This window comes from Rhea americana, unplaced genomic scaffold, assembly GCF_003343005.1.
Source record: "Rhea americana isolate MKP2758 unplaced genomic scaffold, rheAme1 scaffold_15, whole genome shotgun sequence".
NCBI classification, from domain to species: Eukaryota; Metazoa; Chordata; class Aves; order Rheiformes; family Rheidae; genus Rhea; species Rhea americana.
In genome coordinates, this window is record NW_028185594.1 from 5,934,448 (window position 1) to 5,957,151 (window position 22,704).

The following is a 22,704-nucleotide window of genomic DNA, read 5'->3' on the forward strand; positions in this document are numbered from 1 at the left end:
CCCTGTGCGACTCGGAGGCCTGCGCTGGGCAGCAATTGGGTTTTCACTACAAAGATGAGAAGGTTTTATGGGGAAATCGTTTCTGGCTGGAGGGAAGATCGTTCAGGCAGAAGTGGGGTGATAGTGTATGTGAGGAAGCTGAGGTGTTGCTTATTTGGACTTGAGGTAAAAATGTTGATTGGACATTGTAGTACACAATTACCTTTGTGCCAAATGAACTGGATAGTTTCTTCTCTCTCTAAATTGCCATTGTGTGACTCAAAAGTGGTTCTTTTTTCTAGATGGTGTCTTTTAATAAAAGAATTTTATTCAAAGTGCTCTAACATATCCTCATGGTTAAAAAACAATCAAAGGAATCAAACAGCTTCAAGGTCATCGCCATTCGCTTATACTGGCTCTTCTAGGAGAAAAAAAGACTTTTTTTTGTTGATTTTTTYCCCCCAAACTGGGCAAGGGTGTAGTGCCAGTTGCAGAAGCACTGGAAGCCCTTAACTGTAGTGTTCTTAACTGTGGAGATGCCACTACAGCTGCTGAGTGTTTGTAGCACACTGCTGTCTTCCATGTTCTTCCATTCTCAGAGCACYGAATTCTTTAAACTCTTGCTTTTTTTTACTTAGTAAGTGCACAGTTAAATTGTTAAGTGCAGTAAAAGCAGAATGAGACCTCAATCAAGAGGTCAAGGATCCAAACCTGAAGAGTTTGYCAGATAACTCTGTGTATGTGCTATTCAAAGAGGCACAGCCAGTCATTGCTGTTTGGAAGTGTATGTGTGTGTTAGTAGGAGGAGAAAAAGGAAGGTTAAGGTATGTGTGAAGTAAACACAAGCTGCTATAAAGCAGTTCAAGTAGTGTTGATTCATCAAGCGTATGAGTGGGAGAGAAAACAAAGAAGCTATGGCAGGTACATTGGTGCATAGAGAATAAACAGCCATGGGACTTCAGGGCGGTAATCTAAACCCCCTGCAGCAGGAAGCCTTCTGCGCTTCTCTGGCTGATTTTAGTTTCTCAGCACCTCCTTTTTCATGTTGTTTTGCTCCRGTTCCATGGCCAAATATTGGTACAGGACAGCTCATTTAATAGCAAAGTCAGTGAATTGGTTCTATGCTGCAACCATCACACATCTCTYTAATGAAGAATAGTGTTACGTTTTTCATAAAGGTGGGAAGATGATGCAGCAGTTCACTTCTGGGATTGTAATCTGGGTAGTTTGGGTAGAGTTGTAATTTGGAGTCTTTGGGACCAGCACCCATGTTCATGTTTTAAGTCTAGAGCTGATTATTAGAAAGTAAAAGCAAAGAACAATTCACATGAGCTGTGGTAAATGCAAAATAGGAAGGGGCTTCAAAATAGCTTTATTGATGTTGCAAACTAAATGCAGCCTACAGTGTTAAATATGTTTCCTATTATCTACTAATGTCTGTTTTAATAAAACAGTGGGAACTAAATGGTTGCTTCTTAATCAAAACCATGATTTCCTAAACATAAGCTATGTGATTCTGTTACAAATTGCCACATATAGATCTCCTAGGTCAAACATTTTTCCTTTCTCATCGAAATAAATAAACAGCAAAATAATTATGCACTCTGGAAGATCAAAGTAATTACAACTGAAGCCATGCAAAAATAAAAAGTTCTCTGGAAAATAAAAGAAAAGCATCAGGTTGCACAGTATATAGTTAATGCTTAAATAAATATAAGAAAGTGAACAATCAATAATTTGATATCATTAGCAACAGATGTAAACGCTATATACAAAAGGAATTGTATGAAATCTCAAGCAAACATTCTCAGTRCGCATTCTGTTGAACTCACTGGAAAGACAGCTAAACTATTTATGCTTGTAATTTAAAAAAGTTTTCAGTCAGTTCAGCTCAGCGTGGTTATTTTGTCTTGTGTCAAGACCATGCTAGAATAAAATTCTGCTCAWTTTTTTTTCTCCCACTCCGCCCCAGCCCCTTAAGGCATTAAGACATTCACAGTTTACTCAGTGGTACAAGAGTTAGTGCGCAGATGTATTTGGGAATTTAGCCGTGTGGACATGGAGGCTTTTCGGTCTCCTCCTGGCTCGGAGCCTACCACTTGGGATATCTGCGAGGACACCAGCAAATTTATAATAGCATGTCCACTTTATCCTATCTCCTTGGAGCACACACATGTATTTGAAAKAGTGCTTACATTAACGTAGTTCTGATGGAAAATGTACAATAGTTAGGAAAGGAGACGCTTAACAGTTCTTCTGTGAACTTTTGCTTTCCCCCATGGAGCTGTGTAATCGTTTGGGTGGTAACTAAGCTATCTAGTCTGTGTGGTAGTTTTGTTCAAAATATGCAACATGAGTGAATTAAGGATTGCTATATGAAGCTTTTCTAAACTTTGTTTTTAATTTTTTTTGAGGGATGCAAGGCCTTTTGGTAATTTGTTGCATATGTGACAGAGTTTAAGTATATTGAAACGTACTTGAAAGAAGAATCACAGTTCCACCTTTTTACTAAAAGCTCTGATGCTCTAATGATAGTCATACAGAGGTGGGTTAGTCCAGCAGTTGTCAGGCTGCCTTTCTCCTGCCCTGTCCTGCAGGATACTCCTCCCAGGCCAAGAACCACGCAACTGGTCTTTTCAGAGGCTCAATTCACAGGAGCTGGGAGAAGGTCATTAGCACTGTTGAAATTCAGGATCTAAAGARTTGGCTTAAACTTTTGCAAAGAAAACGATATGAAAATGTGATCTTTATTCTGAACAAATGATCTTCTGTAGAGGCTGTAAAGCCTGCATCAGGATCCAGCAGAGAGCTCTCTCCAGGTTGGTTCCTTTTCACTCAAGGTTGGTTCAGCGTTCTCAACAGAAAGCGCTTTCCGTTCTCGTCGCCTCTGTGTTAGGGATGGAGAGGCTGAGGCCCCGAGGAGGGGAGTGCTGTGACCAGGCATGGTCGCCAAGCCAATGGTACCAAGCCCTGTTGASCTTCGTGCTTGGGCTTCTTTAAAAGCCCTGCATTGGTTCTTAATTTGACTAACAAATAGATGTGCAAATAAAAACAAGGCCTTGTAGATAACTGTATGCCAAAATACATATCTCTGGTGAGAAGTATTCCAGAACTTTTGCAGGCAATTCAAATTATTGTCCAAGGGTCAAATTTGTACCAGTGACTTAGGCACTGCCCAGCATCTTGGGTTTGTAGCGTTKTGGTTATTTTTTAGCTCTGTCTTTTTCTCAATAGCTATTTCACTTCCCAAGTGACATGCTTTCTATTTTTATCAAAAGGACTATCACTATATCAAAATTCTTTCACAACTGAAACTCTTCCCTGGTGTGAATCTTTTCTTTTTGCCTGATGACACAGCCTAGCTTAGTGGAGGAGGTTAGGAAGGGAGAARGGAGAAATAAATATATTGTGAACTTAAAAATAAAAAGACATATTTTGTTTGTCTGGGAAATAAGGACATTTCATCTTTGCTCCTGCCATCAGTGACTGTCAAAATACAGCTTTTCTGTGGATGTGAGTTTTGAGACTGTGGCTGTCTCRGAGTTTTTGTGGAATGATGAGTCTTCTCAGTCTAAAGGAGGAGGGCTTGGTTATTCTATTTCAATAGCTCAGGAACTAGCTTCTGTAAGAAAAAGCTTTTATAGCRTCCTTAAAATGAGAATCTGCTTTGGCTGCTCTTGGATTTTTCCARTATCACTGATTTGTTGTGTGCTGTTTTATTCTTGAAAGTATGTTTGCTTACTTCCCATAACGGATAGACAGAGCAATCTGTTTTTCTTCTAATGTGTTTTAGAGGCCGTTACAGGTTGAGAGAGGTTAGAAACAGGATTCTGAAGGGTTTCCAGCTTTGTTATTCCCAGGCGGAGAGAACCTACAATTGCATCATGGTGATAATGCCAGTGTGAGTCTGGTGAAAATTTTCATTATGTGCTTTGATGAACAGTTCTGAATTGTTTTGAATTGTTCCTCRCGGATGTTGTGGAAGCCTCATGAAAAGACACACAAGCTCTTTCCCAAGCAGTGTTTTTGACTTATAAGAATACCCTATTTAWTCATACGTACGTATGGACATACATGTGTTTTTTATGTAAATAGATTTTATATATTTATATATGTATGCATATATCGTTGTGYATATACATCTTGACCGTGAGCCTTTAACCTGTTAAAGTAGAGATGTTAGGTTATTTAAGAGGAGATAATTTCTTGTCTTATTTGAATATTAGTTGTAACTCTGGCACTAAACCAGATAGGATTATTTAGGTCAGCTTTGTGGCTCTAGATACTACTATAATTTTTTCTTTGCTTACTTTTATACTCCTGATTGTCTATTTGTTGCGCTAAAATAGGACTTTCCTCACTTCCTTTTATTAAAAAAAAAAAAAAAAAAAAAGGAAAGAAAATGACATCATTCACAGGCAATATTTTCAGAATTTAGAAGACATGCAGGACCTGAAGGTCTCTGACTCAGAGACATCCTTTCAGGCCACGGATTGCTGTGCTCTTTTATGAGGACAGTAGTTCATTGATTTACATTGGTCATGCAAAAAAGTAGAATCTCTCTTTTTAAATATAAACTTAGAGCTGTTAAGCTTTAGCAAGAATTATGGACCCCTGTCTTCTCTTTTCCACACCTGCAATTGAATTTCATCGTCGTCCCTGATGTTAAGTGCCAGGTTGGGGGATCTGTGCATGTGTATTGTTAAGAAACAGTTTACCCACTGCAGTGTGTTCCAGGAGCTTTATGTGAAGTGTTGGCCTCTTGGCTTGTTCCCCTGTGTAAAGAGGATAAAAACATCCTTTTTTTCCCCTTTAAACTTAATTTTTATCTAAAGTAAATGTGTGCATGAATCTCAGCTTTGTGTAGTGTCTTTCCTGTCTTTTGGCTATTTTGGCTCTCACTCCTATGTACATACATCATGGCAGAGGTGTATGTTGGATTAGCCAAAAACCATGTCCTGCACATGCATGTGACTGGAGCTGCAGCCGTTGCTGCTTTAGGGACCACGTGTCAGTGTAGTGAAGGTGGAAAGCCTTTCTGCAGAGAAGCTGCCTAGTCATTTGTCCCCTGTATGTTGTCCCTGCCATGCAGAAGGTTTTATGAGTGCTTGATTTTATTCTGTTTTAATTAAGAGACGCTGACTGAGCCTGCTCAAATAATGTCGCTCACTCAACTTCAGAGTTTTAAAATGTCTCCTGTTCCAAGTATAGCAAGATGCTTCTTCCAGTGAAGACCAGTTGTGCACCAAGGCTGGGAGGTCTGTTCAGCCACTCCTGAATTCTTAGTGAGTAAAGAATAGTCTTCATTCTGTTAAAAAAAAAAAAAATCTTTTTTTAATCTCCAAAATTGCAAAATGAATTTTCTTCATATTTAAAAAGTATTTTTTGTGTGCTACTAAATAAGGKTATTACAGCTCAAAAGGAGAGGACTTCTGAGAAAGTAAGCATTACTGGAAATTAGATTGGAAAGGGAGGAAAACCTGAAGTTGAATATAAACTTTCCTGGCKTGAAAGCTGTTAGTGCAACTCTCTCTGATCATGTGGATTTCACAGAGTGCATAGTTCACTGCATCTCTGAGAACRCAACTGAATTCTGTTCGCTCCAAGGATCTGAAGGGTTTATATGTCTTTCTTAATGATGATAGTCTTCTGTCTCATTCCTTTCATCATCTCTGATGYTAGGAGCCAGGAAGAGATCCGTACTTACCTCTAAGAGGGATTGCACAATTGACTGGGGTATTCTGGTAGATCTGCATCTCCCTCCTGAGGTGCCCACAGACGGTTAGTACTTAAATAGCAGGACAGACATCTGTCACAATAGTTTGGCAGGGAGGGAGATGCTTTTATACCAGATGAGACCATCAGTGCATCTAAATCAGCACTTTCTGTGTTCCTGTAGGACAGTTCTGAGTGAGGTTTGCCCTGCTTCTCCTTTTCCATTTTACATGACCAGTATTTATACAGTAGACCACGGTGGTCACTACAGCATCTTCTCTGTAGCACCTTTCTCCACCACATGGACCTGGCATGTCCTATCCACAAGCAGTGTTAACGTGGTTTTGAGGTACTGAGTTCATACTACTGTGTGCCCTCTTTAACCTTTACAGTAGCCCCCAAATAATCTAAAAATAAGATGGGCTAAATTCTTCCTTTCTGACAAGCASTTTTGGCAGCAGTGCAGGTGCAGGGTCAGTCCATTGGAAGACTGTGGCTTACTATGTTCAAGCGGAAGTGACAGAAAGCATGTTAGCATCTCTGTGCCCCAAGGGACAAATTGGATTTAGTTTTTAGGAAGAGACCGAGAGAGGCTCAGCCGTATAAAGATTTTTAGTTCACTCTCCTCGCTTCACTTGGCACTGATGCTGATCAAAGACCCACTTTTAATGATGGTTCTTCCAAATACAAAAATAGTGACTTATGCGTTGGTGGGAACTGCAGTTTGCAACACAACCAAAACCAGACAATGGCCTTTCCGGTCTGTTTTCCATTAGACTTGGATAAAGGCCTTTGCTACCCGCAGCCGGCAGCCAAACAATTTTTGTATATGGTCTATAGCTGTTTTGAGGTCATTWGCCCTGCTGCAGAAGTAGAGGAAAAGAAAGGCCTTAAAAATTACAATTTATTATCAAGTTTGCCCTCCAGTCAACCTGTGTTCTCTCCAGTCCTGACTGTAAGAGTAAACGGCCCAGCCAGAGATCAGGCAGTAAATGAAGTCGATGAACGACTTYGGGTAAATATGAAGATTAGATGTTGAATGAAAATGAGACTCCTCAGACCAGCCCCTTGCACTGAAGTGGTTAAGTGGGCTGTGATTAAAAGAAATAAGTAATTATCCTAATTATAGATGAAAAGATACAGAATTACCACTTTAAAAGCACCTCCTGTGCTCTGGAGTGGTTCTGTTATTTACAGAGTGGTAGCTTATAATTACGTAGCGGGAGCRAGAGGGCACCCTCTCGGTGTACTGCAGCAGTCCTGCCTCCCTGAGAYGGATGGTGGTGTCGTGTCTCGGAGCAGGGGCCTCTGAGCAGAGCCCCGAGGTCTGAGCCTTGCTCCAGTGAGCAGGATGGTGCTAAGCCACCAGGAATGGTAGATCCTTTTAGCACAGGGCATGTGAAACTTCACAAGCAGAGCTCTCCCTGCACTGGCCTGAGCTAACTCTGTTTGGCCATTGCCACTACTAGTAATGGCTTTTATGATCACCAGGTTTTAAATAATAAGTAAAATAAAGCAACAAGCTCCAAAGCTGTAGTGCTGGAGCACAACCCTGGGGTGGTGACATCCTGTCACGACCGAAACATGGCAATTCTGCAGGGAAGAGTTTTTTTACCAGCCTCTTCCTACTCTGTTAGAGGCARCGAGTCTACTGTGTATTGCCTAGTGTCTGAAAAGCTTGGGACTTGCTGGGTCCTGGGTGCTGGCAGGTCCCCTCTATCACTGTTGTGGTGTAGCACAAGGAGACATGTTCAGCTCTTGCTCTCCCTGCTATACTCGTTCTTGTGCGCACTAAGGAATTTGGTCTCCAGTATTGTCAGTCAGTTCAGTGCTGTTCGTAAGCCCTAAATACCCCACAGGCTGTTTGTCAGAATGTTTCTATTAACAACTTAGTGAAAATAAAGGGTGAGGGGAAGGGAAGGTGGAGAAATAAATCTTATTTTAAATCTCTTGAGCTGGTTTTATTTCAAATGGAAAGTTGCATGTGGACCACCCCAAGTTACTGTGCTGCGGACTGTGTCAGCTATTTGACTGTGCAAGGAAGATTTGGGTAGAGGTTAAGAGTATCACATAGGGGAAGAGTGCTTTGGATCGCTTTTGTGCTGTATCCAAGAAGTTTCTAGCTCAGTACGAAGTTGAAATACATTGACACACGTGGTAATCATTATAAGAGAAAGGAGCACTGAAATACGACAATTTGCTGCTCCCATTCTGGGGATTATGTTGGTCTCTGACTGCCTTGTAGAGGTGGTGACAGGCAGCATCCTAGCGTGCTGCTCGCTGGGCTTGGGCGCAGTACCTGTCATCCAGATGTTGACGCCTGGCCTCTGCTGACATGGTGCCTGGCTTCAGGAGGGAGCTGTGAAACACAGAGGGGCTGTGTTGTGCTTTGGCTTGCAAGAGCTCGTTGAGCAAAGAGCTAGAGAATCGTATGACCAAGCAGCAYGACGCGGGGGGCAAGAGGGAACGTTTCCAAGTCTACTGCTATGGCCACACTGCTGATGGGAGGTGGGTAACAGCCTTCTGGAGCAGCTTTTGCTCAYCTAGCCCAGGCATCACTAGCAGAGGAGGTTTGTCCACAAGACTTGAACACAGATGGCACAAGCCCATGGAGCTCCTTCTTCCCTGCTTACATTCCTGCTGCTCTGCCTTCACAGCTGCTGTATCAGATGTATTTGGGTACTAGCCAGCTCCTGCCTTCATGGATGCTCTAAAGGATCTCCAGTTGAGTGGGGCAGTAGTAAAGATGAGAGGGACAAGAATAAAACTGTAGTGGGGAAGGAACACGGAAAGCAGAGGATACACATTGGGAAAGCCATGTCTGAAGAAGATCTGGGGCAGAACATTGGTGTCGCAGCAACTTTGTGGTTCCTGCATGCCTTTTTTCTCAGAGCAGCTGGCCTTTCTCCCCAGACAGTGCCAGTCTCCATCACAGCCTTCCTGCAGGACTGCCTCTCTCCTGGCCCCACAGTGCCCCACCAATTCCTAGGTCATGAAGAACAACAGGGAATCTGATATGGGTAGTGGTGCTAGGGAAGGGGAGAGTTTGAGGAGTTGAGTAATGCACATTTTTTCCATCCAGTGTAACTGTTAATGGTAACCTTTTATTATTGAAGTGGTTGAAGTGACTAGAATCTGGTTTGTTTATTGGGAATGTATGCATTGCTAATATGATGGAAAAAGTAAACTGATAATAGGGGAAAAATACACCTATGGAAGTAAGTTGGGTGATGTCTCCATGATATGGTAATTCCAAGTAGCACTGCAGAGATTAACAGCCTGGCAGTCTTTTCATCTTCAACTTTATTTTTATAGGGGTTTATAACTTGGCACTGAAGTCAGGAGTGGGTGGAAACTTGGCAAATACGGTTCAGCCCAGAAGTAAATTTTATTTATATTTATTTCTCAACAAGTTTTCAAAAACACTTGGTTACTGTTTTTGTGTTCTAACAAGTAGCAATTTGCTGGTTTCAGTGACTTATTCTCTGTGAATTTCTTAAACTACAAAATCGTTCAGAGATGATTTCAGCTCTCCTGAAACCCCTGGTGTAAGGCCTCTAGCTTTCCAGGGGTGCGATTGAAGACTGAACGTGTCTGTTATTCTATTTGCTTTTAGTATAATACTCTAATTATTTCACGGATACAGCACAACATCTTTATTTTATTCGTGTCGGATTAATTCCTGCTCGTCGAGTAGCTCCTGCGCCCTTGGAGTAATCACATTTGGCTTTGCTGGCAGCTCTGAGAGTTTAAGCGCGTTCCTGGCGGAGGCTTGGCGCCTCCGAGAGGCTGGGGCGGCCCGGGTCGGTCTGGGCACGGCGCTGGGACGGCCGCCCTCCCCTCCCCTCCCCTGGGCCCCACAGGCCGTTCGACCCCCTTGAGAGGGATTTTCAGCGTCTTCAGCGAAGTGAAATACTGTGCTGCCTGCCGAGCAGGCTGCGAGTCGGGTGCCAAAAGCGGCCGTTTGCTCGCGGCGGGGCGGCGGGTCGGAGTTACGTAGCTGAAACGCGCTGCGCAAATAAACTCCGTGGAAAATTAGTAGGGTCGAAACTTTGGCTTTTGTGGAAAAACAGGAATTTTAAGAAATGTTTGATTTTTATTTAAAAGATTTTAATTTTTTTATTTTTATTTTAAAAGGTTTCAGTTTAGCCTTTTCTAAGCAATTACTTTATCGAAGGTTAAAGATTTTGTGGATTATTTTTCTTCCAAAGATCAGGAAAAGGGAGTTAAAACTTCTTACCAAAACCAAGAATTTTCATGAAAAGAAAAAAAAAAAATCCTGGGCACTGTTCACCTAGCTGTAGACTTCAGTACTCATTTGATGTTGTGGGGTGCCAGCTGTAGAGCAACTGTGTGTGCTCGTGGGTGTCCAGGCCGTGGCGCTCCCCCCAGGGAGAGCTCAGCCCTCGTCTTTCGGGATTAGCTGTGGAAGGTGGAAAGAGCCGTCCGCTCTGTTGAGAAGGAAACAGAGAAGGTCCTCTCTAAACTGTCGTCCTGAGTATTAGCTGTGTAAAGCTTCAAAGATTTATACAGATTAAGCTTTAGAGAAAGGGTTCAAAGCCTTGTACGGTTGTTAATCGTTGCACAGGTTATCACAGTATCATGACACTCATGAAATAAATCCTAGCATGTTCTCTGGTGAAACCACGGGAAGGATGAGGCAGTAGTCTCCCAGCTGCATGATTCTGGGTCCCCAAACACTTCTTGTCGGATCCCTGTGTCACCGTGGAACCTGCAACCTAGTGTACAGTGACTTCTGCTTGCTTACAGTTACCTAAGTGGTAGTTTTATTTCTGTACTTTTAAACTTAATTTCCTGTTTCAAGTATTACATTTTGCAGGACATGTAGTTTTGTAGTATGTGTACTTACTTTTGCACTTACATGAAAAGATACTGTGGTGTTGCTGATGCAGGGTATTCAAAAGGGACAACATGTATCTACATATGTAATTACAGGATATGTATTTGGGTTGTAGTGTTTCATTTTTTGCAGCCTGGTGTCACTTAAGAATCACAAGTCTTTGTTGTGCTAAACAAAGGTTTTTGGAAGAGTGTGAAGCCATAAAAACCAGCACCGTAAGTCAGTGAATAGGATGTTGTCAAAATCAGTATTCTGTGAAGTTGACACGGCAAACTTACAGTGGTGAGGCTTTGGATATTAATGGAAAGGTGAGATGAAGGCACAGGAGGCGAGAGTATTGTGTCCTTCCTCCTGGCCACTTTACCCCTTCCTCCCCCCCCCCCCCCAAAAAAAAAAAAAGTAATTAGAAACCATTGCTCTAAATTTTTGTCATTTGTGAATTGAGGGCAGACATGATTTTGTAGCATGCTTCACGCAAGGGGCTTGGTTCTGCTGTAGAGCAATCAGGTGAATTGATGTCACCAGATAACTGTCCACACAGAATGCAGAGTAGTCTGTGGGAGAAAGATAAGGTTGCTGAGTTCATTAGGAGAAGTTGGTCCATGAGCTGCACAAGGAATGGTCTAGCTTCCATTGGATTTTTTTTTTTTGAGTGGGTACTAATTTGGGTTTCTTTCCCTCACCTGAACCCCCAACTTTGGTTTCTTTCCCATTCACCTCCTTTTGAGAATTCATTCAATTTGACAACAGATTCAGAAATTATTGACAGTATGAGCAGAAATGTCTGAGCTTGTTACTTTAGGAAATGAGGCTGGAGAGGGATCCTGCTACCTGTTTGATAAGGAGGCTTCCTACGCAGTGGGCAAAACCTGTGCAAAAGACTGTTGATTACTGTTGTTCTTCCTCTGTGCTGCTTTTGCTTATATGTTTTTGTGGAGCTCTTATGCAATTGCAGATTGCAATGTAAAGTGGGTGTGCTGTTGTGTATAGTCACCTGCAGTAATCCTTACCCTGACAGTCCTCTTGTAAGTGCAGACTGAAATGACAGCAAACTGATTTTTCTTTTTTAACAGTGGAAAGAGTGGAAAGAGAAAACCTTTCAGACTATTGCGTTCTCGCCCAGCGTCCCATGCACTTACCAAATATCAACCAGCTGGCAACCTTGGGAAAAACTAACGAACAGTCTCCTCATGGCCAGATTCACCACAGTACTCCAATCCGAAACCAAGTGCCAACGATGCAGACAATGATAAACCCGGGGCTCCTGTCGCCTCAGCTCAGTCCACAACTGGTAAGGCAGCAGATAGCAATGGCCCATCTGATAAACCAACAGATTGCCGTCAGCCGGCTGTTGGCTCACCAGCACCCTCAAGCTATCAACCAACAGTTCTTGAATCATCCACCCATCCCTCGAGCTGTCAAACCAGAGCCATCGAGTTCATCGGTGGAAGTCTCTCCAGATATTTACCAGCAAGTCAGAGATGAGCTGAAGAGAGCCAGTGTGTCTCAAGCTGTCTTTGCAAGAGTAGCATTCAACCGCACACAGGTATTCATTTCTATTCTATAACCAAGCAGAGTGAGGGGGCAAAGTTGTGACTCTTACGGGCTTCATGGTTGTTGCAGATCGAGGCAGGAGATGGGCCATGGAAATAGGTCAGATCACCCTCCCTTTCTTTTTCCCAGTTTCTTTGTTGGGAATGAACAAGACAGTTTCTTCTTGGGACAGCAGTTTTGTTTGCATTTGGTCAGCCCAGTGCTGTTACTTGAGCTCTGTTCTCTAGAGGTAATTCAGCTTGTGTGAGCTCTTCCCTCGGTTCCTCTTCCTGGCTATGAACTTACCCATCTGCTCCTGCCTCATGGTCAGGAAGAGGTAACAAGAGGCTGTGGGAGTCAGAGGGATCTTGGGGCTTCTGCCACTTCCCCTGTTCCTTCCATACTATCTACTGTTAATGCCAAGGTTGATGCCAGAGGCTGCTGACCCAAGAAGCACGTAAGAAAAGTGTCTGTAAGCTGAAAGATTGTCTTGGTGCCAGCTGGCTGTGTAAGAGTTGACTGACTGCTGGAAAGGTGTCTGCCATTTGCAGCAGATCATGTTTGCTTTCATACATCTGACAGAATTGCTCTCACTCAAGTAATGAAATTCGGATGTTGAAATACTCAAAAGATAGTATCAACTTCAGCCCAGCACCTGGATACCCCGGTGAGTGCACTCTCGGAAAGGCAGGCTATTTACATTTGTCCTGCTGCGAGATACCATTCAAAGCATACAAAGCATGATCTCTAGTCTGTGGTACTCTGTAATAAGGCTTAAGGAGTGGAAAGTGGTTTCATATTTAAATATTGGTACAAATTTCTTTTGTGCAGTCAGAGTTGCTCTTTGAGGTAATCTTTACCAACAAGAAAAAACAAGGGCCACGTGCGTATGTGTCTCGGGGAGGTCTGTCCCTTGTTCCATACAGTGCTTTTGCCTGTTCTCCTGGATTAATGATTTTCTTTGGCACTGCCATTTTGGAAATGCCATGTTATGAGGGAACTAATTAAAGTATGGAGCACATGTTTATTACTTCCCTTCTTCCATTAAATTCRTAAGATGGCTGCACTCAGAAAAAACATTCATTTTCAATCAACATGAGTTCGAGTTCTGGGGTTAGCCTTGAGGATATCAAATGAAAACTACATAGGAATGTATGAGTATTTCCTCTTTAAAATGCTGCTTTTAATTTGGAAAAGCTTTTCATCCCTCTGGGATCATAACCTGTTGTGTATAAAGCCTGGTATAATCAAGGTAGATGGTATTGACAGGATGACATATTCTGAACTTGAGCAGGAGGTCAGCAGTAATGTTACCGGTGAGGGTTCTGCCACTGTCACTGAACATAAAGCCCTGCTTTAGCCAGATTGGAGAGCTGGGTTGGTAGTACTCTAGTCTCCTAATAAACCAAGAGCTGATCCCCAAATGAAAAAGCTGTCTTACAACTTGCCTGTTAAACCAGCAGTTCTGCCATAGCATTTAAAAGGAGGCGAGGTTCTGATTCTGCAGCTCGAGGAAAACCCGAGCTGCGTGCTGCCTGTGCAGGGCGGCAGTGAAAAGGCAGGCGTACGAGAGCCACTGCTCGGGCCTTTTTCTAGCGGTGGCACAGCTTTGCTCTGCATGTGGTGTTCAGCAGCATCCACAATAGAGATTGTTCCACATTCTTGATAGATAATCCGAAATCTGGACTAAATCAGCTGCAGTATGTTTCTTTACTTTCCTGTGGTGTTCTGGCATAGCTCCAGTGGCTTTAGGACACTGAACCGGGCTGCGAGTGAAATGTGCTTTCTTCCCAACTTCAGTGGCTCAGGGTGGCTGTGGGCCACTCACACCTGACAGCATTTGCAACCTCCCCTATGACTTAGGACACCAAGTTTCACTGGATTCCAGGTTCTTCAAAGAGTGGTACGCACCAAAGCTGACACCTTGGCTGAGCTCTCCCTCCAGAAACATTCATCATTCAAAGCAGCTATTACATCTCTCTGATTATTTCTGCAGCATTTCAGTTCAATAGGCAAAGAGGGCAAATACAGCTATGATTTTATTCAAGATACGGAAAATTGTTTCTGAATCTTTCTAATGCTGAATATTTAAGCACTTGAAAATCTATGTGTTAACAAAATTCACTGGCTTAGTAGCATGGAAGATAATTGCTACAGTGTCCTGCTGTGGCCACATTTCTTGTGTACCTATCTTGATAGTGGAATAGATTTGTTCTTAGTGCAAGAATTTAAAATATTACCTCTCTGTTGAGAGTAGACCTGATAGCTGGATCCTGTCTTCTTGGAAGCCAGATGGATATTCACAGAGTGCAGTTCAGAAGCTCTCCAGGACACACTCTGAGTTTCAGACCTCTTATCAGGGAAATAGCATGATACTGTCCAGCTGCCTTAGCTTTCACTGTCAATGCCCGAGACTCCAGCTGAGTATCCATCTCTCTCCCCTGCATGCTTCCCTGGAGAAAGGCCAAATCTATTCTAGTCATATGCGTTCTGCCTGCAGACATCCTCAACAGTGAGGGAGGCAGTGACAGCTGAAAGAAAGGTTTGGTGGCTTCAGATTGAAATGTTGATGGTTTCTCAGGACATGCCGACGCTGCACAGTAAAGAGTGAGGCAGAAACCTCCTAAATAGCACTGACCAAGCCGGTGGCAGGAAGTTATCTTTTGTAGCCCTGCAGAGAGCACTGTACTGCCTCTTGGATGGTGCTTTGCTTCCCATGCATGTACTGGCTCAGACTGAGCCCGTGGATCAGGAGCACTGAGCTAAGCTGCACTGGATGGACATGCCAAGGTAATGGCCTTCAAGAAAGGTTTCAGGCACCTTTCCTGGACAGGATTTCTCCTGGAAATGTGATGTAATGATGTGTCCTCAGGCAAGTTCACACTGAAGTTCAGTATACAAAACGAAGTCTGTAGCTCAGGGTAGTAATATCACCTACTTTGTCAGTCCTTCTGTCCTTCTACTGACATGTATCTTAGGTGACACTAACTTTTCTAACTTTTCTTTAAAAAACACCTTTTCTATTTTTGATTGCTTCATGATAAGATATCAGACAAATGTAATTTTATGCTAAAGAGAAGAATCTACTTCTAACTTTCTTCCATAAGTGATGTCATTTACTGTACAGTCCATGACAGTGATACCAGAACAGGCAAGTGTTTAACATCCATAAAAGATTAATGTCATCTCAGAGCTGGGTTCCATTAGACTACCGGGCCTTAATATCGATTTTATGTATAGTGCATCATTTCCCTAGGAGCCATTATTGTAGCAAAAGAATGTAGGTACATATTTATGCCTCGCTCTCCTCAATTTTTAATTCTAAAATTAATTTCATATCAGTCTCCCTTTTTGGGTCAGAGACTGTTCTCCCAAGTAATAATAAGTCATTTGGATACAGTCAGTCTTGCACTGCACAGCAAAAGATGTGAGATGTTCCCAAAAGTCCACAGTGGAGAAACAACATGAAAATCACCTGAAGTAGAGGTTGAAGTCTGCTCTCAGCTCCTCCAGCAGCTCTCCCCTGCTGCCTCCCGAGGATCCTGTCCCCAGGAAGTGCAGACACAATTGCATTTCTGTCTGAAAATGTTTGGGCTTGTTGCATTTCACAGGAAGTGCCAACCTCAAAAACTAGAGGTCTGTTGTTTCTCACGATGGTACCAAATAATAGATGCTTCATGCCAGCCAGCTAATAATTGTATTAATCACTACATTATGGGCCACTGCTTAATCTTTCTTCATGGTAGCTGTGTAGTGCGCATTAGCCTGTAATTAAGTATAGCTTCATGAAATATGTACTGTGAGGCTTGTTTAATAGATAAACTATTCTCTAATTTATTTTAAAGTCCAATGACCTACATATTCAATGCTGAACCCCCCCCCCTTACGAACATTATTTCTCCCCTGAGACCTTCCGTCTGAGCAAATCTGTTAAATGAAGTAGAGGAAGCTTTGATCCAAACTAGGCTAAATCCATCGGAACAAATGGCCAACACATGTATGCATGCGTGTGTGTGTGGGAAGGGGGACGCGAGAAGGGAGCAGGGTCAGAAGAAGGAGAGGTGAAGTTGCGTGATATGTGAAACATCTGAATCTTCTCTAGAAGCTGGAAATTCATAGCGTCAGACAGCAGTATGTGCTAATACCTATGGTTGCGTTGTTTTCTGCACATGTGAAACAAAGTGGTTCAGGRTTCCTACCAGTGTCCCCCTCTGCAAAGGCGACTGGCTAAATACCGACGGGTGGTTTGATACCGGCTCTGTGGCAGGAGCGCTGCGCAGGGTGCTTGACCAGGGCTGCATTTAAACTGGAAGTCCCAGAACGGACATTGTACGGTTTGTTTGAAGCTTGGTTTCAAAAACCTTCAAAGTGTATTTGAGACTGATTTTTAGTAAATTCCTTGGGCTAAACTCTGTGCCTCCTTTTTGTTTTATCTTTAGAGAATCAGTGCCACAAATTTAATTCTCCTTACTAGAGAATCCAAAAGCTTGTTACTCAGCAAACAGGACATGTTTAGTTACTGTAGGTGCTTCTAATGATGCCATTTCCAGCAAGTAGGAAACTCCTGTATAACCTTCAAAATACTTAATTGCTGTAACCTCCCCTTCTCTTGTGGATGCTGGCAGCACTGCAGTTTTTAGCTGCGGCTCTGGTCCTCTTTTGAGGACTGCAGTGAGTTTCTATTAAAATTTGTCAAGCAGGGGGGTTGGACTAGATGATCTCCGGAGGTCCCTTCCAACCTTACTGATTCTGTGATTCTATGGATGAGATCGTGACACTTTTATCAGAGCAGTGTAGCCAGAGGATGGAAGTGGGGCTGTTCCTCTGCGTTCCAGTAGCTGGGTTAGGAAGTATTAGGCTGCCACCAGAGAGGACCGAACACGAGGGATGTCTTTATGCCCAGCCCTGCGCTTAGCTGGCCACTGTTGCTTTCCCACCGAGGTAACCTGGTGGCCTGCTGGCTTGGCTAGCAAAGGTGAAGGGTGGATCCAGGCGGTGGGGAACACTCGCTCTGACTAAGGCATTCAGCAGTGTTGCTGTGGCAAGAGGTTCAGTTCCTCGCTCTTGTAGTTGGCTAGTTTCTGTGTGCCCCGGTTCTTCATGGCTGAGATTCTCGGCCGTGGTTCCTTTTTGTGGCTCTGCTGGCTGGCAACCCATAAATGGGAGATTCGCGGGCTCCCTGGTGTGAATATTTTGTTTACAGAGACAGTTCGTTTCCTTTGTTGGGACTGCTGCTGTGAACTAACAGCTTGCTCCTGGAAAGCCAGGCATCCTCGCCTGGCTTTGGGTCTTCAAAACTGCATGCAAAAGTGCGACTGGATTTGAGTGAAAGGTGGAGAGCTTTTGAATGGCAGGCAGAGAGAGTTGCATGAGGCCCATCAAAGACTGGGAAGTTACATGATCATACCTGATATCTTTGCTTTAAAATGAAGATCTTCATGAAGCATGCTACATGCAGCCAAGCTGTAAGGAAAAGTTATTAAAACTGGCATTTGTGTAAACTTTGCTTTCTCTAAGACTTTAACACTTTTTGGCTGTATAAAGCCATTCAAATCCTGAGAGATAAGCAAGGAAGAGTCTAATTCATACTGTAAATCCACTCTTTACCTCTTAGAGATGATGGTTCAAATAGAGCGCTGGGCTGAGTGTCTGGAATCAGGAATAACTTCCATGTGTGGACCAGCTGGAACATAGATGCAGGGGAGGTGACCAGTAGACTTTTTAAAAGCATGAGCTCCCTTCAAGTCGGCCAGCAGAGCTATTGCAAAATGGGAAGAGTTACAGGAGGGCCGATGGCCTGAACTGGTGCTAAGACTGTGGATTTCCTCCTGGAGGAGGAGGAGTCGTGCCTTCTCCATCTTGCACTGTAATGTTTCCGACTACGGCATGCAGGTTGCAACCAAAAGGGTATCGTAACCAAAGCTTTCTGTATCACAGGTTGTAATGTGTTGCGAAACAGGCAGGTAGGGATGATAACAGCAGTAAGAAAGGACTGTTTTAAAGGAAACGTTTGGACACGATCTCTTGGTTTTACCTTGCCCTTCTCTAGAACATTTTCTAACTAATCCGGAACTGCTGAAGTGATCCATAATCTTCAGAATCCCTGGTTGTGAAGCAGGTCATTTGAATCCTGTTTTGAGTAAAGAAATCGAACTTAATCTCCCTTTGCTGCTCTTTGCTACAGAGGAAACAGAGGTGCGGTTGGGAAGGTTGGTCAGGCTGTTCGTAGGAGTCCAGAGCACCAGAGCAGTCACTGCCTTTCTCCCCTTTGGAAGCGTCCAGAGTGGACTGAGAAGTCTATAGACGGAACGAATGTTTTCTGTTTATATCTTCTTTTTTTTAAAAAAACATCTTTTTTTCTTGCCAATGTTTTGACGTAGTAGCCAAAACTAGTAAAATGTTTGGGCGAGTGGCCAGTGCTTGTTTTACTGAACAGCATCAGAAACTGGGAATATCCGTGAACCGGAGGCTTTTTGAATGAAACAGTTGTGGTGCCAGATACAAAGAGAGCTGGGGGGGAAAAAAAAACAGGCATGTTCAGACTGCTTTATAACTCTCTCCAAACTCCTCCCTCCCCCTTTTAGAAGCTCTGTGGCGCTGAGTGAGKGGAACTGGCTTTGCGGCGTGCGGACACGAAGGCAGCACTTACCCAGCTCAGCTCCTGCCTGCTTGGCTGCTGYCTAACCGTGGCTTTGGGGGAAAAAGGAAGTTACAGCCTAGGGAGGATGAAACTCTGCGTCACCAGCCTCGGAYATAGTGCAGTTTGCTAAGGAGATAAAAGAGGCTGATCTGCCTTGCTTGAGGGATTCCTCCGTGCCCTGGGGGAGTGGTGGCAGGAGGGGGTGGAGATGTGGGGGCGCGCAGGAACGTTTCTGGATGCTGCCCTGGCTTCTGGCCTGACTCTGGGCCGGTCCAGGCTCCCACATCTAGGAGCGGGGCTGGCGCTWCCCGAGCTTGCCGCGGTGTCGAGGGTCAGTTATGTGGGGTCTGAGAGGGCAGAAGGAGTGTGGTTGGCAAGGAAGCCCCAAGGAACGGCTTTGGGGGCAGGCGAGGAGGGCGGTGGGTGGCGACTCTGCATTTGCAGCTCATTCTGCCGCCTTTGGCAAAATTCTCCCAAACTGAAGTYGGTGCAGAATTGGATCCATTAAGAGGCCTTTTCGGATTATAAATATGTTTTGTGTAAATAACTCTTATACCTTTACCTGCTTGTGAGGCAAATCCTGGACAGAATTCCTCTTGCAAATAATTTCCCCTTTGCCTTGAGCGAGAGGAAGGCACACGCTTTAATCCTCTGCCTAGCACTGGTGAGACGTTCATTCTGCGTTCATTGCTACGGTGTCTGCACCGTTGTGCACAGACTTTCAATTAGCAAGGGTTCTGGTTTTGTTTTTGGGGGGGATTTTTTTGTTGTTTTCTTTTCCCCATAGAAAACTCTCTCTTATTGCATGAAACTCTTTCATGCTGCCTGCTTGTTTTATTCTTGTGTGTAATGTGGCACAAACAGCGTTCTGTTGTACTCACCGGAAAGAAAGCAGTCTGTAAGGGAAGTGCTTAATTTAATAAATTGCAGATTTTTGGTACATGGGATATTTGTTCTAACAGTGCATTTTGCACTGCCCAAAATTTCAGTTTCAATTAACTTAATTGTGTTCAATAGGCTGAATGAAAAGATCTCAAGTATTATGTGAGTCAGAATGTGTGTTTGTAGGAGGCGGCTGCTGCCTGCTCAGCTGATGCACAGGAGAGCTGAGCTGTGGAAGCAAATGCACAGATACACAGAGTGGGCAAGAGCTGTGCGTCTTGCTCATTTCCTGGCCTATTTCAGTGTAAAAGTTTGACATGCGTGTCAGATAAATGATGGCACTTGGTGGCTGCAGGTGGTCGGTCTTTCTCTGCCTCCTTTTCCACATGCATCCACATTCCGCTCCACATGCACATCCTGTCTTCTCTAATAAGAAGAGATACCATAATAAAAAAGAGGCTTTATTAAACTAATGCAATAAAGGCATTTTCTTTGAGGATTTAAGCACTTCATTTTTAATAATAAAAATCAAATTGTCATTGTTGCACCCTATATAAGTTTTATTCAAATCAGCCTCTAAATGCTTCATGCCTAAGCAGCTCTCTCCTGAGATGTAGGTATTTTAGCATTAGTTAAATGAGTTTAAGAATGAAGCTCATACTCCAGCTGTAGGCAGTGAATCTAGGGATCAGGAGTTTTTTCTTTGAGTGAGAGACTGTTATGTTCAGCTGCTCTGAAAGGAACTAGGAGCCAGTTGGTCTCCCATTTACACTGATGTGAAACCAGTTTAAGTCCTCTGAGTTATGAAGTTGGTATGAACTGACAGCAGCGTGGCATCGGAAGTTTTGCCCGTTGAGACAGAAAGAGTTGTTTGGGAAGTGGGGTGCAGGCACAGTTCTGCATAATGGAAGCTGTGACTGGATGAATAGTAAGGTGCTCRGTTTGGCTAACCATGCAGAAATTTCCACTGATGATCTAAACCAATTTTGCTCAGCAAAATTGAACCGGATGCATTGCCAAGATAGGCATTACTAAGAGATTTCCAGCACTTCTGCTTCGTATGCTAGCTAGAATGAGATGCAAGGAAAGAGATGCAAGGAAAGAAAAGCAGTGAACATTTGAAAATGAGCTTGAATCCTAAGAATCYTGCAAGTACCTTGTATCTGGATTCTTGCCGAGTGCTTTATACATARGGGCAAAGAGAAGTCTTTTTGAAATTATTGAATGCATCTCACTCAGGCCAGAAGACAATATTGAGGGTGTTGAAATTGGGACCAAGAGTAAATGTAGAGAGGAGTACAGATATCATGGTGAAGGCCTGCCTTGACATGAGAGAAAATACAGCAGATAGAATTGCTTTAATTCCTTGAAGGCCTGGAAGTTGGTGCTTCTGCTTGCTGCAAAGCTTCACTGGCTGAGCTGCCTCCTCTAGCTTTAGATTGCAAAGACAGTCAATTTTAAATAAAAACAATTATTTTGACCTGGCAAAATCAAGTTTGCTGTGGTGTGCTGAAGGTAAGATTTCAGTGTAGTTCATCAGGAATGAGCAGCTAACCGATGGCTATCTGCTACCTTCCCGTGCTGGAAACAGGCCTTCCATGCTGGGTGGGGGTGCTGAGCGGCGTAGGGTTACATCATTGGTCTTTGAGATTTGGAATTTGAATAAGTGTCCACATTTCCTGATTCTGATCTGACTCGCATCTATACCTGATGGGAAGCAGAACAGTTTGTCTCTTGAGACTGTGAGTTATGAGTACTTCTATTTGGGCTTTAAGTACTACAGGAGCARTATTTTTCTAGTATTTCAGCATTTTCTCTGTTGCTTTTGGCAACAGCTGAAGTATGGAGAGGCACAAATAAACCGAAAGTATGAAAAAAGGATTTATACTTCTAGTCCTTCATATATATATAACTTCCTTGTACAGAAAATAAAAACTGAGGTTTAACAAATTAGTTGAATTTATTCAAGTTTTTACCTCAGCCACTGCTTTGATTGTCCAAAAGCCGGCTTTGAACCTCTTTAACCTTAGAAAGTTCTGCCTGTTCCCGTAGAGGCATTGCTCTGGTCTGTACCGAGGAGCTCAGCTCTGATCTCAGTCACTGAACTTGGAAGCATGTGAGGTCTTGGTCAGTGCTCAGGAGGTCTTCTGCTGCCTGATGTCCCTCGTCCTCCTCTGTCCCCAGGACATCAGGATCTGGGCTGCGCTCCAGCATGACCTCCTCACCTCAATCCAGATTGCTTTTGAAACGCTTTGGTTGCAAAACTATCTGCTGCCCCTTGAGATCTCCCTTGCAAGCCTRATCCAAAGCCCTTTGGGAAGAAGGCAGAAAGGCTTTGCTTGCCTTCTGTGGGCTTTGAGTCAAGGCTTTGTGCTGGCCTCAAGGCTTAGTTAGTCTGTCCTTTGGATTTAGGTGCCAGTCTGAGTAACACTTGCTACACACCGTAGTGTATCGTCTTTCAGACGTTGCTTAAAAAGGTCCCTTACCTTTGAGATTTGGTTTGTGTGTCCTGGAAATCCTATAGGTAATAAAGAAATGAGTTCACAAATGGGGTTCACAGAACAAGTGCAAAGCAAGCCCCCAAGATAGTGAATTTGTTTGCTGGTTTGGTTTTTGAAGGACTAGATTACAGCTAGTTTGAAAAAAAAATGTCAAAACTCCTCTTATTTTACATAGTCTCCAGRGACTTTTTATTTTGATGGAACATGTGCTCCTTTCTCCACCTCTGGTAAATTTTTTAAAAAGTCTATTATAGGTGCAGCTTGTAATTCAAGAAATGAAGCAAGTTCCAAGTGTAAACTGAACTGCCTGAGCAGAGGAGCCCCTGGCTCCGGGGTGTGTGCACCTTGCTTGTTGGCAGGGCCCACATTACCATTAAACTTTTCATCAGTTTCCTCTTCAGCAACTGGCTTAAAAATGATGCACCAGAGTGGAAAATGAAGCACAAATGCTTTCCAGCTACCTATCCTAAAGTGTGTTCAGCACAGATGACCTGACCTGTTTGGTCATTTACGATCAGTTTGAGACTGTAGTCCCTGAGGACCTTCCTCTAGGCTTGCAGAGTTAGTTACTCTGCAAACTGCCTTTCTTTTTT

General features: G+C 43.4%; 1 protein-coding gene across 1 annotated transcript in view; it reads left to right on the forward strand.

Moving 5' to 3' along the window:
- SATB2 (SATB homeobox 2) overlaps positions 1-22,704 on the forward strand; it is a 125,317-nt gene that overhangs the window by 60,502 nt on the left and 42,111 nt on the right. The window contains exon 6 of the mRNA XM_085299557.1: positions 11,629-12,101. Coding sequence (XP_085155683.1) covers positions 11,629-12,101 — 473 coding nt within the window. The remainder of the gene's footprint in view (positions 1-11,628; positions 12,102-22,704) is intronic.